This window comes from Syzygium oleosum, unplaced genomic scaffold (assembly GCF_021117445.2).
Source record: "Syzygium oleosum isolate NSW1041296 unplaced genomic scaffold, Sole_v2.1 Sole_v2.27, whole genome shotgun sequence".
NCBI classification, from domain to species: Eukaryota; Viridiplantae; Streptophyta; class Magnoliopsida; order Myrtales; family Myrtaceae; genus Syzygium; species Syzygium oleosum.
In genome coordinates, this window is record NW_026607511.1 from 94,219 (window position 1) to 121,294 (window position 27,076).

The 27,076-nt window shown below is 41.6% G+C and overlaps 4 protein-coding genes and 1 long non-coding RNA gene across 6 annotated transcripts; all 5 read left to right on the top strand.

The window, feature by feature from the left end:
- The first annotated feature begins 734 nt into the window (after positions 1-734).
- LOC115690907 (probable zinc metallopeptidase EGY3, chloroplastic) lies at positions 735-11,651 on the top strand. 2 transcript variants are annotated; one of them, XR_008814590.1, is made up of 5 exons: positions 735-1,169; positions 9,754-9,901; positions 10,493-10,717; positions 10,955-11,193; positions 11,276-11,651. XR_008814590.1 is itself a non-coding variant. In XM_056303462.1 (4 exons), exons 1-4 carry the CDS (start codon positions 1,150-1,152, stop codon positions 10,982-10,984), a joined length of 423 nt encoding a protein of 140 aa, XP_056159437.1. In that variant the 5' UTR covers positions 735-1,149; the 3' UTR covers positions 10,985-11,249. The 2 variants fall into 2 exon arrangements, 1 of the variants encoding a protein (XP_056159437.1); XM_056303462.1 differs by lacking the exon at positions 11,276-11,651 and having other exon boundaries at positions 10,955-11,249.
- LOC130135102 (uncharacterized) lies at positions 1,183-9,407 on the top strand. Its single transcript, XR_008814591.1, has 2 exons — positions 1,183-1,636; positions 9,160-9,407. It is a non-coding gene; the product is annotated as an uncharacterized LOC130135102 (long non-coding RNA).
- Positions 11,652-13,301: 1,650 nt separating the features above from the next.
- Positions 13,302-17,734, top strand: LOC115690877 (protein SHORT HYPOCOTYL IN WHITE LIGHT 1). The gene is made up of 4 exons (XM_030617358.2): positions 13,302-13,609; positions 13,704-13,946; positions 14,519-14,584; positions 17,108-17,734. Exons 1-4 carry the CDS (start codon positions 13,427-13,429, stop codon positions 17,261-17,263), a joined length of 648 nt encoding a protein of 215 aa, XP_030473218.2. The 5' UTR covers positions 13,302-13,426; the 3' UTR covers positions 17,264-17,734.
- A 1,265-nt stretch (positions 17,735-18,999) lies between these two features.
- On the top strand, positions 19,000-22,032 carry LOC115690876 (tubulin alpha chain). The gene is made up of 4 exons (XM_030617357.2): positions 19,000-19,174; positions 20,459-20,693; positions 20,788-21,158; positions 21,249-22,032. Exons 1-4 carry the CDS (start codon positions 19,082-19,084, stop codon positions 21,900-21,902), a joined length of 1,353 nt encoding a protein of 450 aa, XP_030473217.1. The 5' UTR covers positions 19,000-19,081; the 3' UTR covers positions 21,903-22,032.
- A 2,782-nt stretch (positions 22,033-24,814) lies between these two features.
- Positions 24,815-25,554, top strand: LOC115690913 (agamous-like MADS-box protein AGL61). The gene has a single exon (XM_030617411.2). The coding sequence runs from the start codon at positions 24,868-24,870 to the stop codon at positions 25,534-25,536; it is 669 nt and encodes a 222-aa protein (XP_030473271.2). The 5' UTR covers positions 24,815-24,867; the 3' UTR covers positions 25,537-25,554.
- The last annotated feature ends 1,522 nt before the right edge of the window (positions 25,555-27,076 follow it).

A 27,076-nucleotide genomic window follows, 5' to 3' on the forward strand; every position in this document is an offset into this window, starting at 1 on the left:
CTTGAGAACGGAAAAGCAAAAGTAATGGATTTTTATTACTATTATTATTATTATTATGTCAAACCTTCGTAGTAGGAAAATCTTTATATGGTCATTCTTGAATGATTGACATATATATTCGGAGAAAATTTCCGTGACTTGTGTCGATAATTCACCGATGAATTTATAATTCATTTTGTTATTGGCAATAAAAAAAAGGTAGAGATCTTTTACACCTCATCCATCGAGATGTATTGTCCGGCTTGCACATGAGATGGGATGTCGAAGTAATGTTCTAAGGGTGAGCAAAAGAACGGGACCGAACTGATAACACGTCCGGTTCCCGATTTCTAATTGCCCCTTCTTCACTCACATCTCTCTTTCTTGCTCGTGATGCTCACTCTCAGACTCTTAGTGACATCGCTCACGACGCTCGTCGCTCACTCTCAATCGAGCCCACTCTCAGACTCTCTTTCACTAAACATTTGAAGAAAATGCGACCGATTTTCCAAGTACCTTTTCATTTCCCGCTCCTTAAAGTTTCGGCCTTTCCGGGTGTTGTGTTTTTGCCGCACATCTCTAACTGTTCTTTTTTCATTGTCCGCTTTGGTTGGTCGCATCCGGCTCATCGGGTCTTGGCCGTGGATTAGGTTTCGGGTTTTGGTTTTTTTACTTCTTTGGTAGTAAAATTATCACAGTCGGTTCCCAAGCAGCACCTAGGACTACAGGGCCAGTTTCCGGTTTTAGGATAGGAACTGGCACATCGAATAACTAATGAATCTTAATTATCCCATATCTCTTGACAACGGATCCGTCCACTTAGGTTTGACTTTTTTATGTTAACCGTGTGGTGTACTTTCGTCTTCTATGCCCTCGTCTCTCCTCGCGTTCCTCTGCATGCCATCTGCGCTCTCTTTTGCTTCCTTTCCGTTCTACTCAAGGCCGGGGCCGGCGAGCAGGCTCAGGCTTCTTCCCGTGGTGGTGTTCGGTACTACCTTTTTCCGATGGTGGCCAAGCTAGAAGAGAAGGTCCAAGCTATCCGGGCGAAGATCGAGGGCGCCGGAATCCGTCCCCTACCCTTCTCCGTGGCCGATATCAACGGTATTTCCCTGACCACCCGTACGTTCTTCAAGTACGCCAAAACCTTCACCAACATTGCCAACATGAAAGATGAGGCGCAGAGATCCCAGGTACACGCCACCGTCACAAAGGATGGCACCATCGCTGATGTCTCACATGTGTCGTTGCGTGAGTTCGTGAATCTTTGTGAGTGGCTGACGAGTGCGGCTGGCAAGGATGCCCTGCAGGCCGCGCCTTGAAGGAGGAAGTTGGCGAGGAAGCTACGTGCCTCCAGTGACCCTGTTGGGGCACGGTTGGCTCTGGCCATGTCGTATATGGCCTCCGAGTATCAGTCCGAGGCAAAGAAGGCGCACACTACGTTTGAGGCTAGGGTCTCCGATCTACGCGGGGAGACACGAGAATGAACCCACCATTTCTTCTTCAGTAGCCTTGGTCTCCGAAAGACCAGGTGGGCACGAGGATGGAGAACAACGAGAAGGCCAAGTCGTATGAAGAGAGCGAAGAAGAGGAGAGGGAGATAGAGAAGCAGCGTAGGATCAAATCCATCGAAGTTTAAGCATATAGGAGGAAAGAACATGTGGTTGGTTGGTTTTGTTTGTGATGGGTTTTCTTTGTGAATGATGGGCCGCTCATGATGGGCTAACCCAGCCCATGAAAGGAAATAACTGCACTTGGCAGTTATTATCTAGACACAAAAAGTGAGAACACACGTAAGAGTGTGTGTGGGTTTGCATTTTTTCATTATCAGAAACTTATTCTCACAAAAGGACAAAGAAGAAGGGATTTTGTTCAACGATCTAAGGATTGTTCTCTCTCTCGACGTTGCAAAAGGAACATTTAATCCGTGGAAAACAAGGTACGTCCCTCTTGGTGATGTACTTTAACGATCGGTGATTCAAGTTTATACTGGGTACGTTTTTCGTATACGATTTTTGGGCGATACTCGTTAGTTCGAGTTTTATGTCGTTTAGGAATTTGTTTCCGTCTTTCCGCATTTCTAGGAATCTGTTTCCTTCATTGGTATCAGAGCGAGTGTTCTTGTTTCCTGATCGTTGCTAGTGTGCATAACACGGAATATTGGCCGGAATTCGTGAAACGGCGCCGACGAACGCTCGGGTACGAAATACCGACACCCGACCGTACTGGTCCGCATTGTTTTTCGAAATTCCGTGCGGTAAAATTAAATTTTAAAACTGTAGGGTCGTAGTACTCGTCGAAACGAGAATTTTGATGGGTGGCACGCCGCAGGGAGGAGCCGCACGCGCCCACACGCGCCGCCGCAAGTGGCGGTCTCGCCGGCACGTGCGTGGCACGTGCGTGGCGGTTCCTCCCCGCGCGCGTGCACCGCACGCGCCATGAGGGCGTGTGCGGTGTGGCTGACGTCACGCTGACGTCAGCCATGCGGTTGCTCAACCGGGTTTTTCAGACCCGACCCGACCCGGATCCGACTTGACCCGATAGTCCACCCGACCCGTAGACTTGACCCATTGACCATTGACCGGCGTTGACCACCGTTGATCTGCGTTGACCGGCATTGACCGGCGAACAAAAAAAAAATTGTACCTTGGATTATGAGTAATCCTTTTATTTTTCTGCATTTGTTGCAGGAATAATGGTACGAAGATATCGAACCCCTATTATCCCTAGAACGGCGGCTCAAAAGAAGAAGCTTGAGAAACTAAGAATCAAGCTAGCTCTTTACCGGTGGGATGCTGATGATGACATGATGACACACATCATCAAGGTCAACCAAATGATACAAGATATCATTTGGAACGGTTTCGTAATGCCAGAGTATGTGATGGTCGGAGCCCTCAAATGTACCATTCCTGATGAGTTGGGAAGAATGATTGATAGGGTTTGGGACACCTTAGAAGGTCCGAGCTATAAGATGATTGTGGAGCAATTCATGATAGAGTACATACGGGTCGGGGCAAGATGGACGTCAACCCTTGCATTGAATCGGTCTCGGCGCAATACGTTGCCCGAATCTAGGGGTTTTCCGGGTGCCTCCATTTGGATGCCAAAGAAAATAGATCTTCCTGAGGATTTTCATAAGTCATTTCCGGTTTATAGAAAGAGGATCACCACATGATTGTGTTTATCTTTTTTTTCGTAAGCTCTTATGGATATGTTCACTATAGGTTGGTGTTAAATATCTTGGGTGGATAGTTCTTTTTATGTTGGTGTTTATGTTTATTTCCTTTGATGGATTCATTCCTTATGTACATAGTGTTAGGTAAATGAATGTTGATGGATATTCATGTTGTGAATAGTTTATAGTACTATTCTGTTTTAATATTTATCTTATTAGTATCATATGGAGCTGAGTGGGAGTTCTAAAAGTTTTAGTAACTTTAAAGAACGTAATTTTACCTTAATGATTACATTAACGGTAATTTCACATTAGTTTTTTTATGATGATTGGGAACATAGTGAACTTTCGAATCTAAAGCCTATGTGAAATTATTCATTAATATAATCAGTTTGTGTAAAATTGATGCATAAATGAGTGGCATTAATAATTCGTGCGTATATATATGAAATGTTCAGATACCATGACTTCAGCATCAAAGAATATAGTTGCTGAACTGAACAAAGGAGAGAAGTTTAACGGTGATAATTATGAAATTTGGCATATGAAAATCCAATATGTGTTGGAAGAGCAAAAGGCTCTTGAAGCTCTTAACCTGGTTATGGTAGAGCCTGAAGACGAAAACACTGCATAACATAAGAGAGATAAGGATGCATTTCTTTGTATGGAAAAGGAAGAACTCCCTTGCTCGCATCACGTTGCTGAGTAGCATGGAAAATGATGTCATGCGAGAGTTTAGGCGTTTTGAAAATGCTAAGGAGATGTAGGGAGCATTGGCAGCAAGGTTTGGTCATACATCTGTAACCAAGCTTAGACAGCTCACTATAAGATTTGACTCATATAAGAAGCCACATGGTCAGTCCATGAAACAACATTTAAGGAAAATGTCAAACATGATTAATGAGTGAAGGATGCTGGCCATGTTCGGCGATGAGCGCAAGTGCAAGCGGTGATTCGTTCTTTGCCTCAAAGTTGGGAGCATATGAAGTTGCACCTAACTCACAATGAGAACATCAAAACCTTTGAGGATGCAGTGCGCCACTTAGAGCTAGAGGAGGACCGTCTCCTGGCGGATAAGCCGGTAATTGACATTTACTATGCAGGTTCTAGCTCACAAGGGCCTTCGAGCTCTAAGCGCAAGCGTCCTGATTCGTTCAGAAGGTGGAGAGGTAAGAGAGCGAGTTCTTCGGGGAAGAAACCAAGAGATGAACAACACCAAAGAGGAAAGCGTCCTCATGAGAAAAAGATGTCAAGAGTGAAGTGCTACAACTGTAGCAAGAAAGGCCACTTTGCTCGCGATTGTCGTGAGCCAAAGAAGGTTAACTCATCTTGTATTATTGAGAACTTTGTTTATGTATCAAGTTCTATATTTCTAACTGAATCAAATCCTTTGTGGACTGTAGATTCGGGAGCAACAAACCATGTAGCGAAGGATAGAGAAGCCTTCATAGAATTCCGACGAGTTCCAACAGGAACTAAATGGATTTATGTAGGGAACAACTCCAGAGCTGAGGTTAAAGGAATTGGCACCTGCCAGTTAATTATGCGTGGTGGACGCACTTTGTTCCTACATGATGTATTATATGCTCCGGAAATTCGTCGGAACTTAGTGTCTGTTTTAGTGTTGATTCGACTTGGTTTTAATTTGAACTTCCATAACAATGGTGTAGACTTATATTTAGGTACGAGTTATTATGATTGTGGTTATTTTATAGATGGTTTTATTGTACTGGATGTTGATTCTGTAAATGTCAATGTTTGTTATTCCCACTTCACGTCTTCTACTTCGTGTGATAATGATGTGAACGTATGGCATGCTAGGCTTGGCCATATAGGCCAACAACGAATGAATAGATTAGCCAAAGAAGGCTTAATGGGCAATATTGAAAAAGTCGATTTGCCCACTTGTGAACACTGCCTAGTTGGGAAAACAATAAGGAACCATTTGGAAAAGGAACAAGAGCTGAATTTCCTTTGCAGTTAATCCATTCTGACATTTGTGGTCCAATGAATGTGAGGGCTAGACATGGGGCTGTTTATTTTATCACATTTATTGATGATTATACTCGATTCGGATATGTCTATTTGATTTCTCATAAATCTGAGGCTTTTAGTTGCTTCAAGATATTTATGAACTTAGTGGAAAATCAATTAGATAAGAAAATAAAAGCATTGAGATCCGATCGAGGTCGAGAATATCTATCTGATGAGTTCAGAAATTTGTGTGATGAAAAGGGAATAGAAAGACAGTTGTCTATTCCCTATACTCCTCAACAAAATGGTGTTGCGGAAAGGAGAAACAGAACCCTACTAGAAATGGTTAGGTCCATGATGGCGCAGGCTAACTTACCAATCACCTTTTGGGGTGACGCTTTATTAACTGCTGCCTACATACTTAACCGTGTGCTTTCTAAATCAGTTATTTCCACTCCGTATGAGTTATGGACAAGTAGAAAACCCGTTTTGAGTTTTCTGAAACCTTGGGGTTGTGCCGCTTATACACATGAATCTTCTCATAAGTATGGGAAATTAGGTCCTAGAGGTAAGAAGAGTATCTTCATAAGGTATTCGAAAACCTCAAAAGGATATGTATTTATAGGTGAGCAAGAAAGTGGGAGTATAATTGAATTTGAATCACGAGATGTCACATTCTTAGAGAATGAGTTTCCTAAGAAGGGCGAAATAGGTGAGAACTACTCACTATTTAAAACCTTGGGTCCTGATAGTGAAATCGATAAAGTTCGTCCAAGTGGAAGCAATGTGAGAAGTGAGGAATTGAATTCGACTCAATCTCAATTGCAACCTTTTGATGAGACGATTCCGTCATTATCTAATCCAAGTGGGAGCATAATGGAGAATGATATACCACGTGTACAATCTCCCATACGGCGAACAAGTCACAAAAGTATTCCCCGACAACGTTTTGACATTGAAGGGGAAACTTTCATGATCGCTCCACAAAATGAAGACGAGCCAAGGAATGTAAATGAGGCTCTAAATTGCCATAACAAAGAAAAATGGATGATTGCAATGAAAGAAGAAATGGAGTCAATAAAGTCAAACCATGTTTGGGAACTGGTTAATCTTCCAGAAGGACGCAAAGCTATTGGGAATAAATGGGTTCTCAAAATAAAACGTAAATCCGATGGCTCAATAGAAAGATATAAAGCTCGCCTAGTGGGGAAAGGGTATAATCAACAGGAAGGAATTGATTATGAAGAAACTTTCTCTCCTGTAGTGAGATTTACCTCAATTCGCCTTATTCTGGCAATAGTGACAAACATGGATCTTGAATTACATCAAATGGATGTAAAGATTGCTTTTCTAAATGGAGAATTAGAAGAAGAAATTTACATGGAGCAGCCAGTAGGCTTCATTGTGAAAGGCCAAGAACAAAAAGTATGTCGACTTCTAAGATCGATATATGGCCTTAAGCAGTCTTCGAGACAATGGTATATACGTTTTCATAATGCCATAGTGGCGTTTGATTTTACAATGATTGATGAAGATCATTGCGTGTATATCAAAAGATCCAAAGATCAATTTGTGATTTTATCATTATATGTTGATGATATACTGATTGCCGGAAGCAATATGGAGTTGGTTAATACTATTAAGAGTTGGTTATCGTCCAATTTTGAGATGAAAGATATGGGTGAGGCTGCATATATTCTTGGAGTTAAGATTTCAAGAGATCGTTCCAAGAGATTATTGTCTCTTTCGCAAGAGACTTATATAAATAAAGTTCTTGAACGATTTTGTATGCAAGACTATAAACCCATGGATACTCCTATTGCAAAAGGTGAAGGATTGAGCCATAGGTTGTGTCCTAAGACTCCACAAGAGAAGGAACAAATGAAACGTGTTCCTTATGCTAGTGCTATTGGAAGTTTAATGTACGCTATGATGTGTACAAGACCTGACATATGTTTTGCAGTTGGGATGGTAAGTAGGTACCAATCCAATCCAGGTCAAGCACATTGGAAAGCCGTAAAAAGAATCATGAGGTATCTAAAGGGTACTGCTAATTATTCACTGAGTTATCAAGGCAAGGATCTGCGACTTGAAGGCTACTCAGATGCTGATTGGGGAGGAGATTTAGATGAAAGGAAATCTACCTCTTGCTTTGTTTACTTACTAAATAATGGCGTCATATCTTGGAGCAGTAAGAAACAAACATGTATAGCATTGTCCACGATGGAAGCTGAGTTCGTGGCGTTGTCAGGAGCAGTACAAGAAGGTGTTTGGCTTAAGAGATTTTTGGATCATTTAGGTGTTGCTAAGAATGCTGAAAACTCATTGTTAGTCAATAGTGATAGTCAAGCAGTGATAGCATACACCAAGGATCCGAAATATCATGGCAAGACCAAACATATAGATACCAAGTATAACTTTGTCAAGGATATGGTTGCACGAAAAGATGTGAACTTGCAGTACATATCTACGCAAAAAATGATAGCTGATCCTATGACGAAGCCAATTCCAAGAGATGTTTTCTATGGTCATGTAAAATCTCTGGGACTGCGTAGAAAGTGATGTACTGAATATTGTATTTTTCCCTGAGTGTTCACATTTAATGAAGTTGCTCTCTCATTATTAATGCCTATGAATTTATTTAATATTTATGCATCTCAATGCTTAGTGCATTATATCGAGAAAGTATGTCTGACAGATGAGATTAGCCCACTTACACGGGTAATCGCCTTTATTTACTGTGCGATAAATAGAGATGAGATAATTTTTTTTTAAGCTTATAATCTGGGTGATAATTGAGAGCTCAAGCTTAAATTACAAATGTCGCCTTAACTGAATATTAAGATGAGGATATAATATTTACTATGTCCGAAGGTAAAATAACCCACATATTTTACTTTATCTGTCAATGATGCCAGATGTGAGTTCTGATGAATTCTTTAAAAGAGCAGATACGTGAACTCAAGTCTAGATATTAAGTATATCTAAACTATCATCTGTACGGCATTAAGTATAAAGACATGCGCTCCTAGGGGAAGGAGAGAATGCCGTAATACGTATTTCATACTACGTATGCATAAGACGACCTATAAGAGTGGCAAAAGTTTTTGATCTCAACTTTATGCAGTGTGAGACTCTTGAGGATAAGAGTTCCTCATTAAATGCCCTCGCGACTCTAACTTATTCTCAAAATTTCTATTCAGTGTTCGCTATCTTAGGGTGTTGCCAATGGTCATGAATAATTCGATCTAATGGGGCATTTCTAGAAAAGCGAATTGAACTGAAATGGAGAGGATTAAGGAAAGGGGAAGATCAATTTATTTGTGATGTCATATTTTTTTTTGTATTCACAGGTCGACCAATTATGATTTTGAGTAAATCATAGTTGTGAATACAATATACGAGATACTAAAAGAGATCAAGAGAGATATAAATGTGACTGATTGATCTAGGGTATTGCATACTATATCTACTCGATAACGTAATGCCCAATTTGAGCTGCTATGTGTTCCTAACAGATGCATAGCAACGAGCTCTCGAAGTATGCTGGTCGCACGGATTATTTGTTGATATGAACATTGCATAAAAGAGAGAGTTAATGTTTAGCCCACCATGTGCGAGTGGGAGATGATGGGTTTTCTTTGTGAATGATGGGCCGCTCATGATGGGCTAACCCAGCCCATGAAAGGAAATAACTGCACTTGGCAGTTATTGTCTAGACACAAAAAGTGAGAACACACGTAAGAGTGTGTGTGGGTTTGCATTTTTTCATTATCAGAAACTTATTCTCACAAAAGGACAAAGAAGAAGGGATTTTGTTCAACGATCTAAGGATTGTTCTCTCTCTCGACGTTGCAAAAGGAATATTTAATCCGTGGAAAACAAGGTACGTCCCTCTTGGTGATGTACTTTAACGATCGGTGATTCAAGTTTATACTGGGTACGTTTTTCGTATACGATTTTTGGGCGATACTCGTTAGTTCGAGTTTTATGTCGTTTAGGAATTTGTTTCCGTCTTTCCGCATTTCTAGGAATATGTTTCCTTCAGTTTGGTTGACATTATTAAGGATAGAGAGATATGTGGACAGTATTGACTGCTGCAGTGGTCTTCTTACTCAGTTTGGCCTGAGAATAGAGTTTTAACTCTTGCTTCTTGTGTGTAGAAGTAGAAGATGTACGTTAGTTCTGTTAGTTTTTGTAGGGTTTTTGTGTACTTTGAGGGGAAGACTCTGTAACACTTAACAACCGGTTCTAATATAAAGTGGTATTAATCGCGTAACTAAGATGGGTCTCGCCTGCCAACTTAAGTAGATGCATGTGGATAGACATTGTACGTGGGTATGATTCAATAGAGTTCTGATTACAGGATCGGATGTCGATCAGCGAAAATTTCTTTTGTAATATATAGAGGTTATCAATGAACCTGCAATAGTTGTTCTTTCTCAATGAATGTTCAGTGGAAGCAATGCCCTAACACTACCTATTCTGACGGCATAAGTCGATACCGTCTTTGACGCATAATTATTGTTATTCTCAGAACAAATGCATCTCACTGTTCAAATTTATGTTTGGTAGTTGAGAAGCTGTTTTGGCTTCGATGCTTTTTTTGCAACTGATGTTCGGAGGTTCGGAGATGGGGGCATCTTCACTGCTAATTTGAGGAGGCCCATCGAAGAGGTCATTCCTAAATTGGAGAGCAAACCGTCTGAGGCAGCAGGTCGGGAGGTAGTCGTATGGTTCACGGAGGAGAAGGCAGACGACATTACTAAACAGGTACTTCAATAAGAGCTTCGTGATGATTTACTATCTATAGGGTAGCAGCACCTAATAGACTAATCAAATTTTCATTGGGCCAGAGGGTGTTATACACCATCCGCTTGAAAGATTTCATACATGATTTCTTCCACGAACTTCTTTTGGAGCCTGTTATACATCAATTTGGTTATATACTTGCCTCAATGTAGGGAGAATTGTAACTTGACCATTAGTCGTACTGCAATAAAGGCAAATGATCTTGTGAGACCATTGCCAAGTTGAAACATGTCCATTTCCCTGTTGGTGAATTCATCTGTTGTCAAACTCGGATGCTAACCTGTAAGTAAATGCCTTTCTTGGTTCTTTACAGTTGATCTGCCCAATAAGTCACTTGGAAGAATAAATGCCAAATCCCCTTAGACGTTACTAGTTTGTATCTCGATAAACGGTCGTGTTCTCTTGTCGCTGTTTCAATTTCTCCACGAGTAGTGTCTTAGTTTTGATGCCTGTTGTTTAATCTGATAGATGCTCAATCCTTCTGAGTTTTACTGAGGTCTTACAGTGTTACTGTTATTGAAAGGTCCCTGTGACTCCAATATTTGTGTGTAGGCTTGTGTGGTGCAACCAAAATCAGAAATGGATTTGCAGCTTGAATCTACCAGGCTGAGCACTCCCGGGGGATACGCTAGCGCAGTAGCATTGCGTGTGACGACTTTTGGGACCATAGCTCTAATGAGCGGCTTCTTCCTAAGACCAGATGCTACTTTTGACGATTACCTCTCAGACGTCGTTCCTCTTTTTGGCGGTTTCATTTCCATTCTAGGAGTCTCTGAGGTATGCTATACTGTCTTTTACTTCAATGCTTTTCTGGACAATATGTTGTTTGCCTCAATTATCTATACGTTTGGTCTCTTTGAGTAACCGAATGGTTTGGTGAGAGGCATGCTTGTTCTCTGGAGCTAAGTATAAGGAATTTAAATGATGCTGGCCATCTAGCTGTGCCATTATTCCTTCTTGTGAACGTTTGGTTCCTTAATCAAACTGAAGACTACATCGATATGTGCATCTCAGATAGCCACGAGAGTCACGGCAGCTCGATAAGGTGTGAAACTGAGCCCGTTGTTTCTAGTCCCATCAAATTGGACAGGATGCTTGGGAGTCGTTAATAACTACGAGTCCCTGCTACCGAATAAAAAAGCACTCTTCAACATTCTGGTGGCCCGTCCAGCCAGCGCTTATATGACGTCACTAGCGCTCACAATCGCGGCATTTGTGGCTGACGGCAGCTTCAACGGGGGCGACAATGCACTGTAAGCTTTATCGAATACTGTTGAACTTTTCGTGTTGGAACACTCTGGCAGTGACCTTAGTAAGTTCTCTTATCCTTTGCAGATATGTAAGGCCACAATTTTTCTTTAACAGCCCGTTGCTTTCTTTTATCCAATTCGTCATTGGACCTTATACCGATGATCTCGGTAATGTGTTGTCCTAAACCGTGGAAGGTGTCGGTGTTCCTGTTGATCCCCTCGCTTTTGCTGGACTTCTCGATGAGTTTTTGTGCGCTCAGAAGTTGATTCATTGCAACTTTCTCTGTTAGTTTTCTTTATTCTTTCTTCTCCTTTCTATTGCATTGTGCTATATCGTCTATGTAGAACGGGCATGCACTACATATGATTCGGACAGATTCGAAATTACGAAGATTTAGTAGGATGAGTACTGTTCTTCGAGTCTTTTGACCCTTCTGCTTCCACCTTGCAAGTAAGCAATGCAGCAGACGCTAACTCAAAAAGCTTCTGCAGGAATGGTGGGGACTTCCCTAAACCTGTTGCCATGCGGAAGGCTCGAAGGAGGCCGCATTGCCCAAGCCATGTTCGGCATAAGCACGGCCACCTTGCTATCCTTTGCCACTTCGCTTTACTCGGCATCGGCGGTCTCAGCGGCAGTGTCCTATGGTTGGCCTGGGGGACTATTCGCCACCTTCTTCCGGGGCGGAGAGGAAATGCCCTCGAAGGACGAGATCACGCCCTTGCGAGACGATAGGTTCGCCTGGGGTGTCCTCCTCGGCCTCATCTGTTTCGTCACCCTCTTCCCCAACGTTGAAGGGACGTTTTCGAGCCCGTTCTTCGAGTCGCTGCTCTTCGGAAGCGACTTTTGAAGCGGCAGGTGATACTAAGAGAGACGCTTGCAGGATCATCACATAGGAAACCTATAGTGTTGTGTAGGATTGCGATGTGAATGAAATGGTAAAGAGTAATGGCGGTTCACTGATAATTGTACAGTTTATCTTCTATACGAAATGTTGCAGTTTGTGCAAGCAGAGTCTATCAACAATTTTTTTTTGGATTAATTGGATTATGAAGTTCATTGTTCGAGCTTGACTCAATTAGATTTCCGAACCCATCAACACATTCAATTGAACTCACAATTTCTAAAAAATTTCAGCCAATGAGTTATGGGCTAACTATGATAATATTAATTGCTCACACAAATTCTTTGATGTGAGACTTTTTAACATAATTCACATGTGTAACTCAACAATATGCCCCTCATGTGTGAATTCAGTGTTAGATGTGCTCCCTTTAATTCAGGTATTTTTCTGCATTAAGTTATCTTTCCAACGCCAACCTTCGTGTGCATAGTCTTTTTTCAAGGCCGAACCATGAGGTTGCCATCGGAACTTGTCACAACGCCCACATGCCTGGCAGCCGCCTTGGTCACCAAATTCTTTTATTGGGATATTCACCAAACACATCATAGTTGGCAAATTACTTATTAATTTAAACTTTAGAGTGAAAGTGGGCAATTGGATATATTGACGAGCTCGGACTTACGCTCCCTCTTGGCGACAACGGATTTCTGTTGCACATTAAAAACTATTTAATCACATCGGTCTGTTAGTTTTACGACCGAGGATCTCTTTACAAATACCATCAATTTGCAAATATGTCAAGGTTAATTGTTGAATAATACTAACAATATGTGCATTTAATAAACAATATACGTTAATTTTACCTTTTGGTTAATCTAAATCTTGCTTTGGATATACTTTTATCTTTTCCTCAACTCAAAGCACCCGATACTTTTCCTAATAATATTTTTAAAGTTAGATGATATGTACAAATTTGACACGAAAACAAAGAAAAAGTTATCTTTTCCCTTTTTAACAATACCAAAAGAAAGATTGCATGACAAGTAATGAAACTTGTCGATTTCGTGCTCTTCAATTCTAAACTTTTTTTTCTCTGACCAAAAAAAAAAATTCTAAAATTTTTTCTACCAAAAAAAAATCTAAAATTTTAATATATATATTTTAAATCGTAAAAAAAAAATTACAAATTTCAAGCTTAATACAGTTGTAAAAGTTGATGTACGAATTGATAAATTTTAAGATTTGCCGACCAAAACTACCAGTTTGCGTCATGCTTCTACTTCTTCCGGACGGTTGGACTTTTCTGTTGCCGTCGCCTTCTTCTTCTTCTTCTTCTTCTTGCAAGAATCACCTGAAGATGCCGCCGCCTCCATGAACGCAGCAGCGCCCGAGCCATGTTGAAGCTCCACCAGCTTCAGCTCGCCACAACCCCTCACCGCCGCCCCGTCCCTCGCCGACCCATTACCGCCGGCAGCTCCCCGATCACGCCGCATCAGCCATTGCCGCCCAATCCCTCCCTCCGCTCCCCACCTGGCGCCCGCCTCCGCGCTTCCCGGCGCGTCTCCGATTTCCCTCAGGTCCTCCGCCGGCGACACTCTTCGCGTGATCGTGATCTTCGCAAGTCTTGGTCTTGTTTCGATTGCTGTCGACTGATGGTGCTTGTTCGTGCAGGGGGGTGGCGGCGGGAGTTTGGTGGGTGGCGCCGCCGCCTCCAGGAACTGGAGCCGGGCCATCGACTCGGTGTACGGCGGCGGCCGGGAGGACGACGACGGCGGCGAGGACGGCAGCGATGAGGATGAGGATCGGAGCTTGGACCTGTTGGTTAGGTTTGTTCAGAACGTGTTCAGGAAGACCTCCAGGAGGGCGAGGAAGGCCGTGCGGTCGGTTCTGCCCGTTTCGATCTCGACCCAATTGGTGAGCCGTAATTTCCGGTTCTTCTTAAAATGGGTTACCGAGGATTTTTCCTGTGGATTGGGAATTGGTTCGCTAACGTTTTGCAATGTCTTGAGCTGCTCTCTTTGTGTTCGTCCCAATGTCCGTGGCTCATTGTGTTGATCTGTTGATGATTCGCTTCATGTTGATTCGCACTTTGTCTAGAAGTACGAGGTGGTTTAAACCGCTGTTGAGTGATTGTACACTGTCGATAGGTTCAAATGGTTGTGTAGGTCAGCTGGCTCATGTTAACCTTCTGTCTGCTGTTCCTCAATTGTAGTCCCTTTCTATTAGTGAATTTGTCCATGTCAACTGCTGATGTTAGAAGGCTTGAATTGGATGTATCATGTGTCTCAAGGTAAAGTGTCTCTTTTTGCTGTTCGAATCTTTGACCTATGGAGAAGAGGACTCATGCTATCCAAGGAAAAAGCTAATGTTGCAGTTCCTTGGGGGTGGATAATCATCATTTGAGTTTCCCTACATCACTTTTCCAATCATTGTTGTCTTTGGATGGTTACTGATTAGTCAGTGAATCATTCCTTTCCAATTTGCAGGTCAGCTTTTCCGTGAATGGAATCCTGATTTTGGCATTTCTGTGGGTCTTGAAGGCATTTCTGGAGGTAAGTTAAGATTTCCAGTGTCTCCAATTTCATGTTTCCATATCATTTTGAGTGGGTTTAGTGACATGCTGTCTGTACAAGTAGCCATAGTTTGAATAAAGAACATCACTTTGGCACTTGAGATGGATTCAGCCTGCTTCCGAGCATGTTTACTCAGTTTGAGCCCATGTTGTAGTAGCAAATATGTGATGGCAGGGTATAACTTCATCGTTATCTTGACTCATCAATCTTCTTTGCTTAATCTTCTTTGTTCCGCTTGTTTGCCATCTGGCTCAATCCTTGCCTTGTGAATGCTCCTAGAATGTTTTACTTTTCAACTGATTTACCAGTTTTGTGTGCACCCATGCCCACCCCCGACCGAAACCACCAAAATAAATAAATAAAGAGAAAGAAAAGGAAAATGGATAGAATTTATACGGTCATTGTGAACTCTTGTTATAATGAACATGCAAAGACCAGGCAAATTTACAATGAATGCCTCCAAAGTGTTTAAAGTGCTACATTGTCCATTGCAAGCTAACAATTATATGGTACTTTGTCGCTTTTTTAGTGGGAACATGAGAATTTGGGAGCCATAGTAGCTTCTTCTTATACTGCCAGAGATCCCTGGCTTTTCCTCAGCTTATTGAATTCCTGTAAGAGACACTATCCCAAAGAACCTTTTAACTTTTCTGGCCAAAAAGCCCTGCTCGTGTCTGCTTGAACTTTGATGGCCACAGTACTTGGCGAATGCTTTTTCCCAAGATGCCTAAATTGGGATGACGATCTAGTTGTCACATCACATTGGGGATCACAATGGAATGCTCTGATTATTTGGACTGTTGTCTACTCTATTTTGAAATCAAAGTCTTAAATTAAAAGAAAGTCGTATGTTTTTCAAAAGTGCAACTGATATTATCCTACTAGTTGTGTGTACTTCACAATATTATCGTAAAACGGGCAATAATTCTCTCTTATTGTAAATTGAGAAATGTATGAATCTAAGCAATTGAAGAAAATACCTTATGAAAGAAGCGAAGTGATACTGAACGGTTAAGTGAGGGGGAAACAAGATCGATTCTACGGAATCTCACTTGACTATAAATGCTGGTGCACTCAAATGGCGAAGGACTATCAGGCTTTTTTATCATCAGAAAGAGGACTATAGGATAATTTTGACAATCATTTAAAAGGGATTTTTCCATGCAGTTGTTTAACCTAATTAAGAAGTCTAGTTTCTAGCCCTCTGGTATCATGAACTTTGCAAATCTAGCACCAGAAAATCGTAATCATTGACAATACCTTTTAGACTTGTATAGATATTCAAGTTGGAAATACTGATGGTTCTTTGGTGCTTTCTACGAATATTTATCAACAAAATACTGCAGAAAATTTCACTCTTCGATGCACTTTGGATTTGAACATAGCTTTCCAGATGTGTCTTTGTTGCTTAATACTTGTTTAACCAGAGTATTCTGCGAAAGCACTGCTCTTATGTCGAAAAAATGATGAGATATGCCGCATTCTCTTTTATATTGCATACAACGATTAGAAGAGTACTACAAATAACATGAATTTCAATTCATACATAGTCTACTATATGCAGAGGGTCATTATTCTTCCTCAATTGGGCTTCATGCTTTGTCTTTAATATGATTACTTCTTTAACTTTTTCTGGTATGTATTCCTGCGTACCAAGAATTCCCTGTAGTTGTGAGATGAATTTTTGCTTGTAATCAATTTGGAATGATGCTCAGTGCAAACCATATATTTTGGCCTTTTCTGTTTCTAATCGTTTTACTTCTTCAATAATTGTGTCTTCACCTTTTGATCAATCAATTTGACTTCTGGGATGCATCTTTCTCTATCATCAATTGCAGAAATACATGCCAAAGGAATAGTGCCTGATTGATTGTGTTGTTTGTTTATACATTATTTCTGGGAACTCATTAATTAGTAGCTTGGACTTGAAGTACTTAAATGAAAGAGTTTTGTCACAGCATGTTTTTCAAAATGATATATAGGTCAGTGATTGGTATGGATCTATGCTTTAAGAAGCATTTTACTATCATGTAACTTCTGCTTGATTTGATGAACATCAGTTGCATGTCTAGACTTCGAAGCATTTTATTTAACAATCGCAGGAAGTGCCTTCGTGCCTCTAATAGAGAGTATACAGTTGATAAATGTTGAGCTGAACTGTTCTTTGTTGATTTTTAATGCAAGAAAGTTGCCATCTTGAATAATTTGATAAGGTTGGATATTGTCCCCAAAAATCTGTTGGAAAGCAAAAGCGTTCCTAGGATTTCTGATGTCAATTTGAAGGCTTTCTTCTCGTTGCGTAGACTAGATTTGTTTTTATCAGGTTAGTTGGCACTGGGGCTTGGTTTTACTGTACTGCTCCTACAGCATATATGTCCTTTTCCCCCAGCTTTTGGCCAAATGCTGCTGTTTTTCTCTTTTTTTTCTGAGGATTGTGATTGTACTTCTGCCTACATTGGGTCTTTCAAAATTTGCGCCCTAATATCTGTGTGCTTTTATCAGGTTGTATGTACCCTTGGAAGCGTTGTGTTTGTTAGCATCTTGCTGATCCGTGCAGTGTGGTCTGGGGTTACTTACATGCAAGAAAACAGAAGTTATAAGATGAATGAAGCTGATGACGATCATCGTGCATGGACCGGGGCGCAGCCAGTTACGTAGTTCTTGTGCACCCAACCGAACTGGAAATTGTGCGGGAAGGATCGAGAAGGCAATAGCATCATCCTTCCCAAGAGCAAATTCATAGATTACCATCGATTATTCTCGTGCCAATTCATTTCTCAGCAGCTATGCGTCCTTGCATACGGTTACTAGGGGACGTGTATTTCTCAGCAGCTATGCGTCGTATAATCCCCTGCTTGTGTCAATCGGGATGAAAGGCGGCATGTGTATTTGCATGTCGGAACGGTCCTTCTCCGATTCTTGTCTGCTGAGAATAAGAGGTAAAGAATACCTCTCTTGGTTAGACTTAAGGTACATGCCCCATTTTTTTGTGACCCTGTACTAGCTGCTCCTTTTTATTTTTCTTTATATTGTACTGAGCTTAGTTTAAGATTACAGGATATCTTCAACGGCTTACCTACTTTTGAATATTGGTAATAAATGAAGGACCACATGAGGTGTCTTTGTTTTGGTCATGTCGAAAAGGAAGGAAGGAGAGGCAGAGTGAGGAGTTGATTGGGCCTCGCTTAGCAATGAAGTTGAACCATGTTGACATGACATGTTGGTGTAGCGCCCTAGCGGGCCGGTGCATTATCGATGCGACGTGACAGAATTAATCATTTTATCCTTGTGAGATGCTTGTCATAGCGTTAAAATTTTTAAATCATCATATTTATTGGCTTGTTAAACTGCACATCTTTGTCATGTGGTATAATTCTCATATGAAATTGCATGGACAAATGATCCTTTAACAAGTTAAATGATAAGAGATTATTTTCGAACAAGCTTTTTAGGCCGTGTCAATATCGAAGTGAGAACTTGTCTTAATCCTATCGTGTCCTTTACCCATTAAGAAGTTGTGGGGATTGGGGAGCTTGGTAAACCGTCATATTCACGTTCATTAGCAATTATTGGATCGAAAGTGAACTTTCATCGAACTTTTTCAACAACTTTACCGTATTTAATTTCTTGGCAAGATGAACAAACCCCGCGAGCAGACCTATCCGGTGGGGCAGGCGCGGGCAGGCTCGGACCGAGCCTGCTCGGGCCCGAACTTCCCGGGATCCCGCCAAGGGCCCGCCCGTGGGGGGACAAAAAAAAGCACCACGGAGCATGCCAAAGCCGCCCATCGGCACCGTTCTCTTTCTCTTCTACATTTGAAATTTGGGTGTCATGCCATGCTATCAGCATTTACGAAATTATTAAAATTCCAAAGTTAAAAATTTATCCACAAAAACGAATTCAAAAACCTTCCCGAATAATCACATTCCGGGCCGGGCCGGGCCGGCCCGGGCCCAAAACCCTTGCCCTTGCACCGGCTCCGGCCCGGCCCGGCCCGCCCACCGAGTGGGACCCGCGAGCACGTGACCAACCCCGAGAATCCGGCACAAAGCGGCAAAGATTCAAAAATTTAAAAATTCAAAAAGAAACAAACGAAGAAAAAGAGCAAAAGAGACGTTCGAGCTAACCGCGGTTAAGCCACGTGGGCCCCCCCAACCCCAACGGACACAGCCCCGCCTCCCCCCAATCTCGGCCGCCCAACCTAACCAGCCGTACCAAACCAACCATGGTTAACTTAACTCCACCCCCCCACCCTTCCTGTCTCTCTCTCTCTCCTCTATATATCGAGCCCTTCTCAGCGCGACGGAGATCACGTACCCCGTTTCGTTTTCGGCTGAGCGAAAGAGAGATTTCCTCTAAAGAAGGCGTCTTCATAAACGCCTTCGACCTTCCGTGCTTCCCCCTCCTCTCCCCCCTTCCCCTCCGCCTTCGTCGTCCGATTCCCGGCCCATTCTCGATCCCTTCCTCCCGGCGAAGATGAGGGAGTGCATCTCGATCCACATCGGTCAGGCCGGCATCCAGGTCGGGAACGCCTGCTGGGAGCTCTACTGCCTCGAGCACGGCATCCAGGTTCGTTCGTCCCTTCGTTCGTTCGTTCCTCCCTCCTCCGCCCGTCGATCTCCGTGCGTTTCTCGGTAATGTCGATGTGTGGATCCGGGTTCAGTTTTCGTCTCGACTCGTTGGATCTGTGAGGTTTCGGGGGGGTGATTCGAGGTTGCATGGCGTCGGATCTGGATGTACCGTTAGATCCGCGCGTTTCGCTGTCGGAGTGTTCGGAAATGGTGTAGCAATGTGGATGGATTTGGTCGCGATCTCCGTGTGTTTCTCGATAATGTCGATGTGGATCCGAGTTCAGTTTTCGTCTTGACTCGTTGGATCTGTGAGCTTTCGGGGGTGATTCGAGGTTGCATGGCGTCGGAGCTGGATGTAGGTCGTTCAGGCGCGCGCGGGGACCGTTGGATCCGCGCGTTTCGCTGTCGGAGTGATCGGAAATGGTGGTGCAATGTAGATGGATTTGGTCGCGATCTCCGTGTGTTTCTCGATAATGTCGATGTGGATCCGAGTTCAGTTTTTCGTCTCGACTCGTTGGATCTGTGACGTTTCGGGGGGGTGATTCGAGGTTGCATGGCGTCGGATCTGGATGTAGGTCGTTCTGGCGCTCGGGGATCGTTAGATCCGTGCGTTTCGCTGCCGGAGTGTTCCAAAATGGTGTGGCAATGTGGATTGATTTGGTCGCGATCTCCGTGTGTTTCTCGATAGTGTCGGTGTGGATCGGAGTTCAGTTTTCGTCTTGATTCGTTGGATCTGTGAGGTTTCGAGGGGTGATTCGAGGTTTAGTGGCGTCGGATCTGGATCTAGGTCGTTATGGCGCGCGTGGGGACCGTTAGATCCGCGCGTTTCGCTGTCGGAGTGTTCTGAAATGGTGTGCAATGTGGATGGATTTGGTCGCGATCTGCCCTGGATCGGGTTTAGTTAGGATTCGAGGGTAGAGTTAATGTCATTTGATGTGTGTCATGTGCGATTTGATCGGATCTGCTGTTTATGAATCGGCAGATCTGATTTTCCCGAGGTTGTTCTGCCTGATCTGACGTATCGTTTTTGTTCAAGCTTGAATCGTGCGTGAATTCGAGGTAAACTGTACGGATCTGCTTCTGTATGTTGCATTCGCGGAGTAGTAGGATCTTATGTATCATTTGATTGGGACTAGTATTCAGAAACATCCGGCGGTGAATCGGTTTAGTGAGAGCGGAGTTTGGCTTCGATGATGAAAATTTAAACATGTAATTTTGAAGTGCGTGTAAGATTCCACTGTTGCAAATGCTGAATATCTGCGTTTTTTTTCCTGTTCTGCAGCCTGATGGCCAGATGCCGAGTGACAAGACTGTTGGCGGAGGTGATGATGCCTTCAACACCTTTTTCAGCGAAACTGGTGCTGGGAAGCACGTTCCCCGTGCCGTCTTTGTAGATCTTGAGCCCACCGTCATCGACGAGGTCAGGACCGGAACCTACCGCCAGCTCTTCCACCCTGAGCAGCTCATCAGTGGCAAGGAAGATGCTGCCAACAACTTTGCTCGCGGCCACTACACAAGTAATTTTGCTCTGTTCTGTCATTAACATCGGTAGTACATTGGCTTGTTCGTCACGGTGTAATTTAAATTAATGTGTTTATTTCTCTGTTACAGTTGGGAAGGAAATTGTCGATCTCTGCTTGGACCGCATCCGAAAGCTTGCTGACAACTGCACCGGTCTTCAAGGGTTCCTTGTGTTCAACGCTGTTGGTGGAGGCACTGGTTCTGGGCTTGGTTCCCTTTTGCTGGAGCGCCTGTCTGTTGATTACGGCAAGAAATCCAAGTTGGGTTTCACCGTCTACCCATCTCCACAGGTGTCCACATCTGTTGTGGAGCCCTACAACAGTGTCCTGTCGACCCACTCCCTTCTGGAGCACACCGATGTTGCTGTGCTTCTGGACAACGAGGCCATTTACGATATCTGCAGGCGCTCCCTTGACATCGAGCGTCCCACATACACCAACCTGAACCGTCTTGTTTCTCAGGTATATCTACAATCACCATAAAAGTTCAGACTTTTGTCGATATTCAGCTCTAGAAGTAATGAACGACGTGATTTTGATATCTGAATTCAGGTGATTTCCTCCTTGACTGCCTCCCTGAGGTTTGATGGTGCTCTGAACGTGGATGTGACTGAGTTCCAGACCAACTTGGTCCCATACCCCAGAATCCACTTCATGCTTTCATCGTATGCACCCGTCATCTCAGCAGAGAAGGCCTACCATGAGCAACTTTCAGTGGCTGAGATTACCAACAGCGCATTCGAGCCATCCTCCATGATGGCCAAGTGTGATCCTCGCCACGGGAAATACATGGCATGCTGCCTCATGTACCGTGGTGACGTGGTGCCCAAGGATGTGAACGCGGCTGTTGCAACCATCAAGACCAAGCGCACCATCCAGTTCGTGGACTGGTGCCCTACTGGATTCAAGTGCGGTATCAACTACCAGCCACCCACCGTTGTCCCTGGAGGCGACCTTGCCAAGGTCCAGAGGGCCGTGTGCATGATCTCCAACTCGACCAGCGTTGCCGAGGTCTTCTCGCGCATTGACCACAAGTTCGATCTGATGTATGCCAAGCGTGCTTTTGTGCACTGGTACGTCGGTGAGGGCATGGAGGAAGGAGAGTTCTCTGAGGCTCGGGAGGATCTCGCCGCCCTTGAGAAGGATTACGAGGAGGTCGGCGCGGAGTTGGCCGAGGGTGAGGATGATGAGGGTGACGAGTATTAGGGTTGTGTCTGCGCCATGATCTCTATTGGCTGTTGATGATGTTGGGTTCCTGTGTGTTTTCCAGAACTGTGGCTTTAAAGACTCTTGCGTGTTCTGTTATTACTATGAAGTGAAACTGGTGATTCGAGTATGCTGCTTTATGATTCCTTTAAATTCTGGTTCTTCGTTGATATTCTATGTGTCCGAGGAGTATATATTCTTCATAAAATTATGTTGTTCCTCAGCTAAATCACAAAAATAAAACATTTCAAATTCAATTAGTAAGCCTTTGCCAAGAATATACGCCGATATAATTCTGGAACAGCAAACTTTTTTGCAAGATATCACAATGGAAAACAAACCAAAATTAATTATGTTTTTAATTATTGGGCTTGGGTCCGAGCAAATTGGACTAGTGCGCTGCTCTAATGGGTGGATGGGCTCGGGCGTGGATCGACATTTCCAGGGTCAAATTAATGGATGGACGGGCTTTTCCTTTTGTGCCTTTTCTTTTATAAGAATTTTTTTTTATTTGTACACATAATTTTCTCTTGGGAAAATTTCAAAAATGGGCTTGAAGTTGAGTCATTTTCTCAAATAAAAGCATAAAGTGCCATCATTTTTTCAAATAAGGGTTTGAAGTGGTATATTAGTTTTAAATAAGAACCTAATCTCACCGGTCAAAGGGTATTTTTGTATTTTACTTTTTGAATTCTTTTCTTCTTTCTTTTTTTCCTTTTTCTGTTTTTTTTCTTTTTTTCCAATGATGCTGGGAAAGAAAGAAGAAAAAAGGAAAAGGAAAAAAGAAAAAGGAAAATAAAACGAAAGTAAAAAAAAATATACTTATAAATTTTTTTTTAAAATACACCGTTTTTTACAATACTTTGTTCTTATTTGAGAAATTTGATCCTTTTGAAATTTTTCTTTTTCTTTGACTATCATTTACATCCTTTTTTATAATTTTTTTTACAAAAAATCATATTAATTTGTCAGCAAAAAAATTCAGGTGTCAACATGACATGAGAAGTGTAAATATGTTGAGAAAGGGGGCAACGTTAATTGTAAATATTGAATCAAATCCTGTGATTTAGAGGTAATTTGATAAGTTAACATAAAAAATCATGTTTTAGCCAAAAATAGTGTGGAAATAGCACCGCCCTAAAAGAAATGGGATGGTTTTTCTCTTGAAATTGATTTTTGGTAAATTCCAGTAAAAATTTACAAGTGGATTGTGATGTTGTGAGTCTGGAAATCTCTCCTAAAACATGATCTTATGCCAGATAAATTTATCTAAACAGGTCAAATACTTATTAATTTGGACAGCCATTTAAGTTAAAGCCCATTTAAACTTTCCATGGTCAACTACCTATCAATTTTCCTAGAGCAATTACATGAATTTATTTACCATGAATTCTTATTGAATTTAATGTTGCCTTGGTGTAATAAGATGGTATTAATAGGAAAAGATATCATAACCCATGAATCTCCACTCTATCACATGAAGTAATGACAAAGAAAACAAGCCAAACTTAACTTTGTATAGATAAACCCTATGTACAAAGTCTTCATCTCATCTTAGGCTATAAAAATAAAAATATCGGAAAGTAGCAAAGTTTTTCTTGCGTACTTGGATTAATTGTTGTCCCATCTGTCGGTTAGTATTACTAAGCGGCTCGATAAGACCCCATACCTAGAGCTAACGTCACATAACACAATTGAAACATTGTAGAGTAAGTTAAACCTCGTTTAATATATCTTTTTAAGCAAGAGCTTAAATAGCTCCTAAAAATACTATTATTATGTCTATTAAAAATATGAATTTCATTATGTAAGGTATTGATTATAGAAAAAGGAAGAAGTAGAGCCAAAAGAAAAATGCCCGCTGCTACCATAGTAGCATCATGTATAAGAGCCGAAATAGGAGTAGGGCTTTTCCATGGCATCAGGTAACCACACCCCCGATTTAGCAACTGCACTATTGTTCATTTGTTGCCCAAACAAGTAAATTTACTATAACTTCTATATGCGTCCTTCATATTAAATTTGAGCGTTACCTTCTATTAGTTTCTCACAATAATAATACTAGATAAATAGTATCATGGTGTATGCAACTCACAACTCGAGTTTAATTGGGGGAAATATCAGGTGCTTAAGGGGAGACTTCTTTCTAAATGTATTTTGAAAAGTATTTTTAAATCTTTATATTTATAAATGATTTAACAATGTCATTGTTGGTGCCCGAAGCATAAATTGCGATATCTTGCAAAGCCACAAAAATATAATAAATTTAAATTTTACTCATAAAACAGTCGATCATCTTTTTGTTTTCCAAATATAAATGAACTTGTAAATTCATTTTTGTAATTGAACTAAATGAATTATATATATATATATATATCTCGTTAAATGTTGCCAATCTGTAGAAGAAAATCATTAATATAATATGACATTTATTGGGAATATCATATCATAACTAAAAAATCTCATTATTCAACACATATAGTAATATAAGGTAATATGGATGTTTTTCCTTGCATGGAAAATGAGGGTCAGAGTTGCTTCAGTTTGACTTCTTTGTGAGAAACCTTTAACATAGTAAATAAAAAAAAAGGTGGCATGATTTTTCTCTCAAAACTTATTTGTTGTAATTACCAATAACAACTTATCAATGGTCTAGCAATTACATCAATTAATTTACCACGAATTCTTATTTAATCTAATGTTGCCAACTAGTTAGCGTAATAAGATGTTATTAATAGGAGAAGATATCATAACCTACGAATCTCTACTCTATCACTTGAAGTAATGTCGATGAAGACAAGCCAAAGGGTGGATTAACTTTGGACAGCATGTACATTAACTCTGCACAGATAAACTCTCTATATAAAGTCTCTGTCTCATCTTAACCTATACAAATAACAATAATAGGAAAGTAGAATCATTTCTGTTGCTTCTCCCTTTTTGCTAGAGTTCCTTTAGTCCATTTATGGGGAAAAAACCTAGTTTGGGTCGCCAGAAAATCGCGATCGCCAGAATCCCTAAGAAAAATTATCTCCAGGTGACTTTCTCGAAACGAAGATCGGGGCTGTTCAAGAAAGCGAGCGAACTTTGCACTCTTTGCGGGGTTGAGATCGGGATCATAGTATTTTCTCCGGCTAGTAAAGTTTTCTCTTTTGGCCATCCTGAAGTTGAACTAATCATCGACCGATTTCTCGCCCGCCACCATCCGCCTCCTCCTGATACCAGCGCTCATCACCAACTCTTTGAAGCTCATCGAAACGCGAACTTTCGGGAGCTCAACATGATATTGACTCAAGTCCTTGATGAACTAGAAGCTGAAAGAAAGCGAGGGGAAGAGCTCGACGTGATGCGAAAAGAGAGCCGAAGGCAGCGTTGGTGGGAGGCTCCCATTGATGAGCTTGGCTTGTGTGAGCTTGAGCAATTGAGAATGTCAATGGAGGAGATGAAGAAGAATGTGATGAAGTTGACCAGCAAGTTGATGGCAGATTCTTCTCTTCCAAATGGTTTGCCATTTTCAGGGGTTAATAATGGATTAGGGCTTTGTGACCCTTTTGAGGACAAGGTCCTTCAAGCGAACGGTGCTTCCACTTTTTCTCAGATCTTCAATTTTCATCATGAAAGTGGACTTTTTTGATTATTTTCCTGATATTTCTTTTTTGTTTAATCCGAAGGAATGAAGTCTAGTATCTCACTAGCAAAGGCTATCCACTTTTTTGTCTCCTTGCTCAATTTTTAGCGCTTGAATTCGCAGATGTATATAAATAATACAAGAGAAAAATTTACCATGTGATTGCAAGAACATCCAGTGATGGGATCTGTAATGTTTATAATAGTGCTTTTATCAGTTCTTGAACTGGTTTTGTACAATCTGATACGTGCGAAGACAACTTTGCTTATCAATATAGTACTGGTTAATGGTATTTTCCGAATATTTACAAGGAACAATTAAGTCCATAATATGGTCACAAGTTCTCATCTCAATTTCTCTAAAAGAGCAGCAAGTATAACACAACAAAAAATTCTTTTGTAAGAGAGACCTAGTACCTGCCTTATTGAGTATATGCCTATTTAATTTCTTGAGAGCAAGTGGTCAAGAATTCGCAGGATATACCGTCATGAGATCATCGTAAGCATAATGATAGTTCAATAAATCAAAAGCCATCTGTTTTTTTAAGTACATGTTTCGATGGCTAGTTACTTCTCATTGTCTATATGATTGTGCATTTCAAACATGAGCAAGAGCAAGAATGTTGAGAAGTACGTCCAATCTCTCCAGCAATCAGTCCAACCAAAACCCGACCAATCCATTATCGCCGCCAAGGTCATTCTTTTCTCTCCATCTCATACAAAAAACGGCAAACTGCGAAATGGGTATAGAGCAATCGGTCCTGATAATCTGTAGAAATTACAAATGAGAGAGCCCTTCGGTTTTCTCCTTTTAATATTCATGTTGAGAACATCAAGTGTTTAGTGTTTTGGATGAAATGGAATAATAACGGTGGAGGATTGGCAAGATTTGCTGTTTCTTTTGTTTTCCCCTGTTCAAAGAAGCCCATGTGGGGAGCAGAAGACGAAGGAGGAAGAGAAGGCCAGAGAGCAGGAGCTAAATGATTCTATTCAAGATTGCTGTCCTTCAGCCAAAAGTGCCAGTTGGAATGCAATTTGTTCTTGTATTGTGAGTCGTGCTTCTAGCCTCTTTAGAGCAATACTACTTGTTGACTTGTGCACGAATTGTACTTGTCTGTAGATTTTACTCTCTTTAATATAGTTTGGTGTGTTAGTATGCCTTTGTTTAGCTGTCTTGCCTCCTACATTCGAGCTATCCTACAGTCTGATTATAATGATCAATTCGGATTTAAGAAACAATAGAGGATTGGATCAAGAGACATTGGAGAAGGTTGTGGAGTCAAAAGAAGAAAGAACATAATTAGAAAAAGCCCACTGAGACTCTGTGCTCTCTCTCTCTTTTCCTCATCCATGCACACAGTAACCAACGTCCGCATGCAGACGCCTTATAGGTTTTTCAACTGCTCGGTATTGCTTGGGTCAGGTCGAACTTTCTTTCACTGTTGCCATATGCCATGTAAAATACCTGAATATTGTAATTTATGCTCAGATATCTAAGATTGTCTGTTCTGGTAGTTTTAGTACAACATTGATGATCTGGTCTACAA

Excerpts from the sequence above, each read along its gene's own strand:
- LOC115690907 (XM_056303462.1), top strand. The coding sequence starts at position 1,150 with ATGAGGCGCAGAGATCCCAG. Across the intron at positions 1,170-9,753 it reads ATGAGGCGCAGAGATCCCAG|GTTCGGAGATGGGGGCATCT; the intron begins GTACACGCCACC and ends TGATGTTCGGAG. Across the intron at positions 9,902-10,492 it reads CAGACGACATTACTAAACAG|GCTTGTGTGGTGCAACCAAA; the intron begins GTACTTCAATAA and ends ATTTGTGTGTAG.
- LOC115690877 (XM_030617358.2), top strand. The coding sequence starts at position 13,427 with ATGTTGAAGCTCCACCAGCTTCAGCTCGCCACAACCCCTCACCGCCGC. Across the intron at positions 13,610-13,703 it reads GCGTCTCCGATTTCCCTCAG|GGGGGTGGCGGCGGGAGTTT; the intron begins GTCCTCCGCCGG and ends TTGTTCGTGCAG. Across the intron at positions 13,947-14,518 it reads TTTCGATCTCGACCCAATTG|GTCAGCTTTTCCGTGAATGG; the intron begins GTGAGCCGTAAT and ends TCCAATTTGCAG.
- LOC115690876 (XM_030617357.2), top strand. The coding sequence starts at position 19,082 with ATGAGGGAGTGCATCTCGATCCACATCGGTCAGGCCGGCATCCAGGTC. Across the intron at positions 20,694-20,787 it reads TGCTCGCGGCCACTACACAA|TTGGGAAGGAAATTGTCGAT; the intron begins GTAATTTTGCTC and ends TCTCTGTTACAG. Across the intron at positions 21,159-21,248 it reads TGAACCGTCTTGTTTCTCAG|GTGATTTCCTCCTTGACTGC; the intron begins GTATATCTACAA and ends ATCTGAATTCAG.
- LOC115690913 (XM_030617411.2), top strand. The coding sequence starts at position 24,868 with ATGGGGAAAAAACCTAGTTTGGGTCGCCAGAAAATCGCGATCGCCAGA.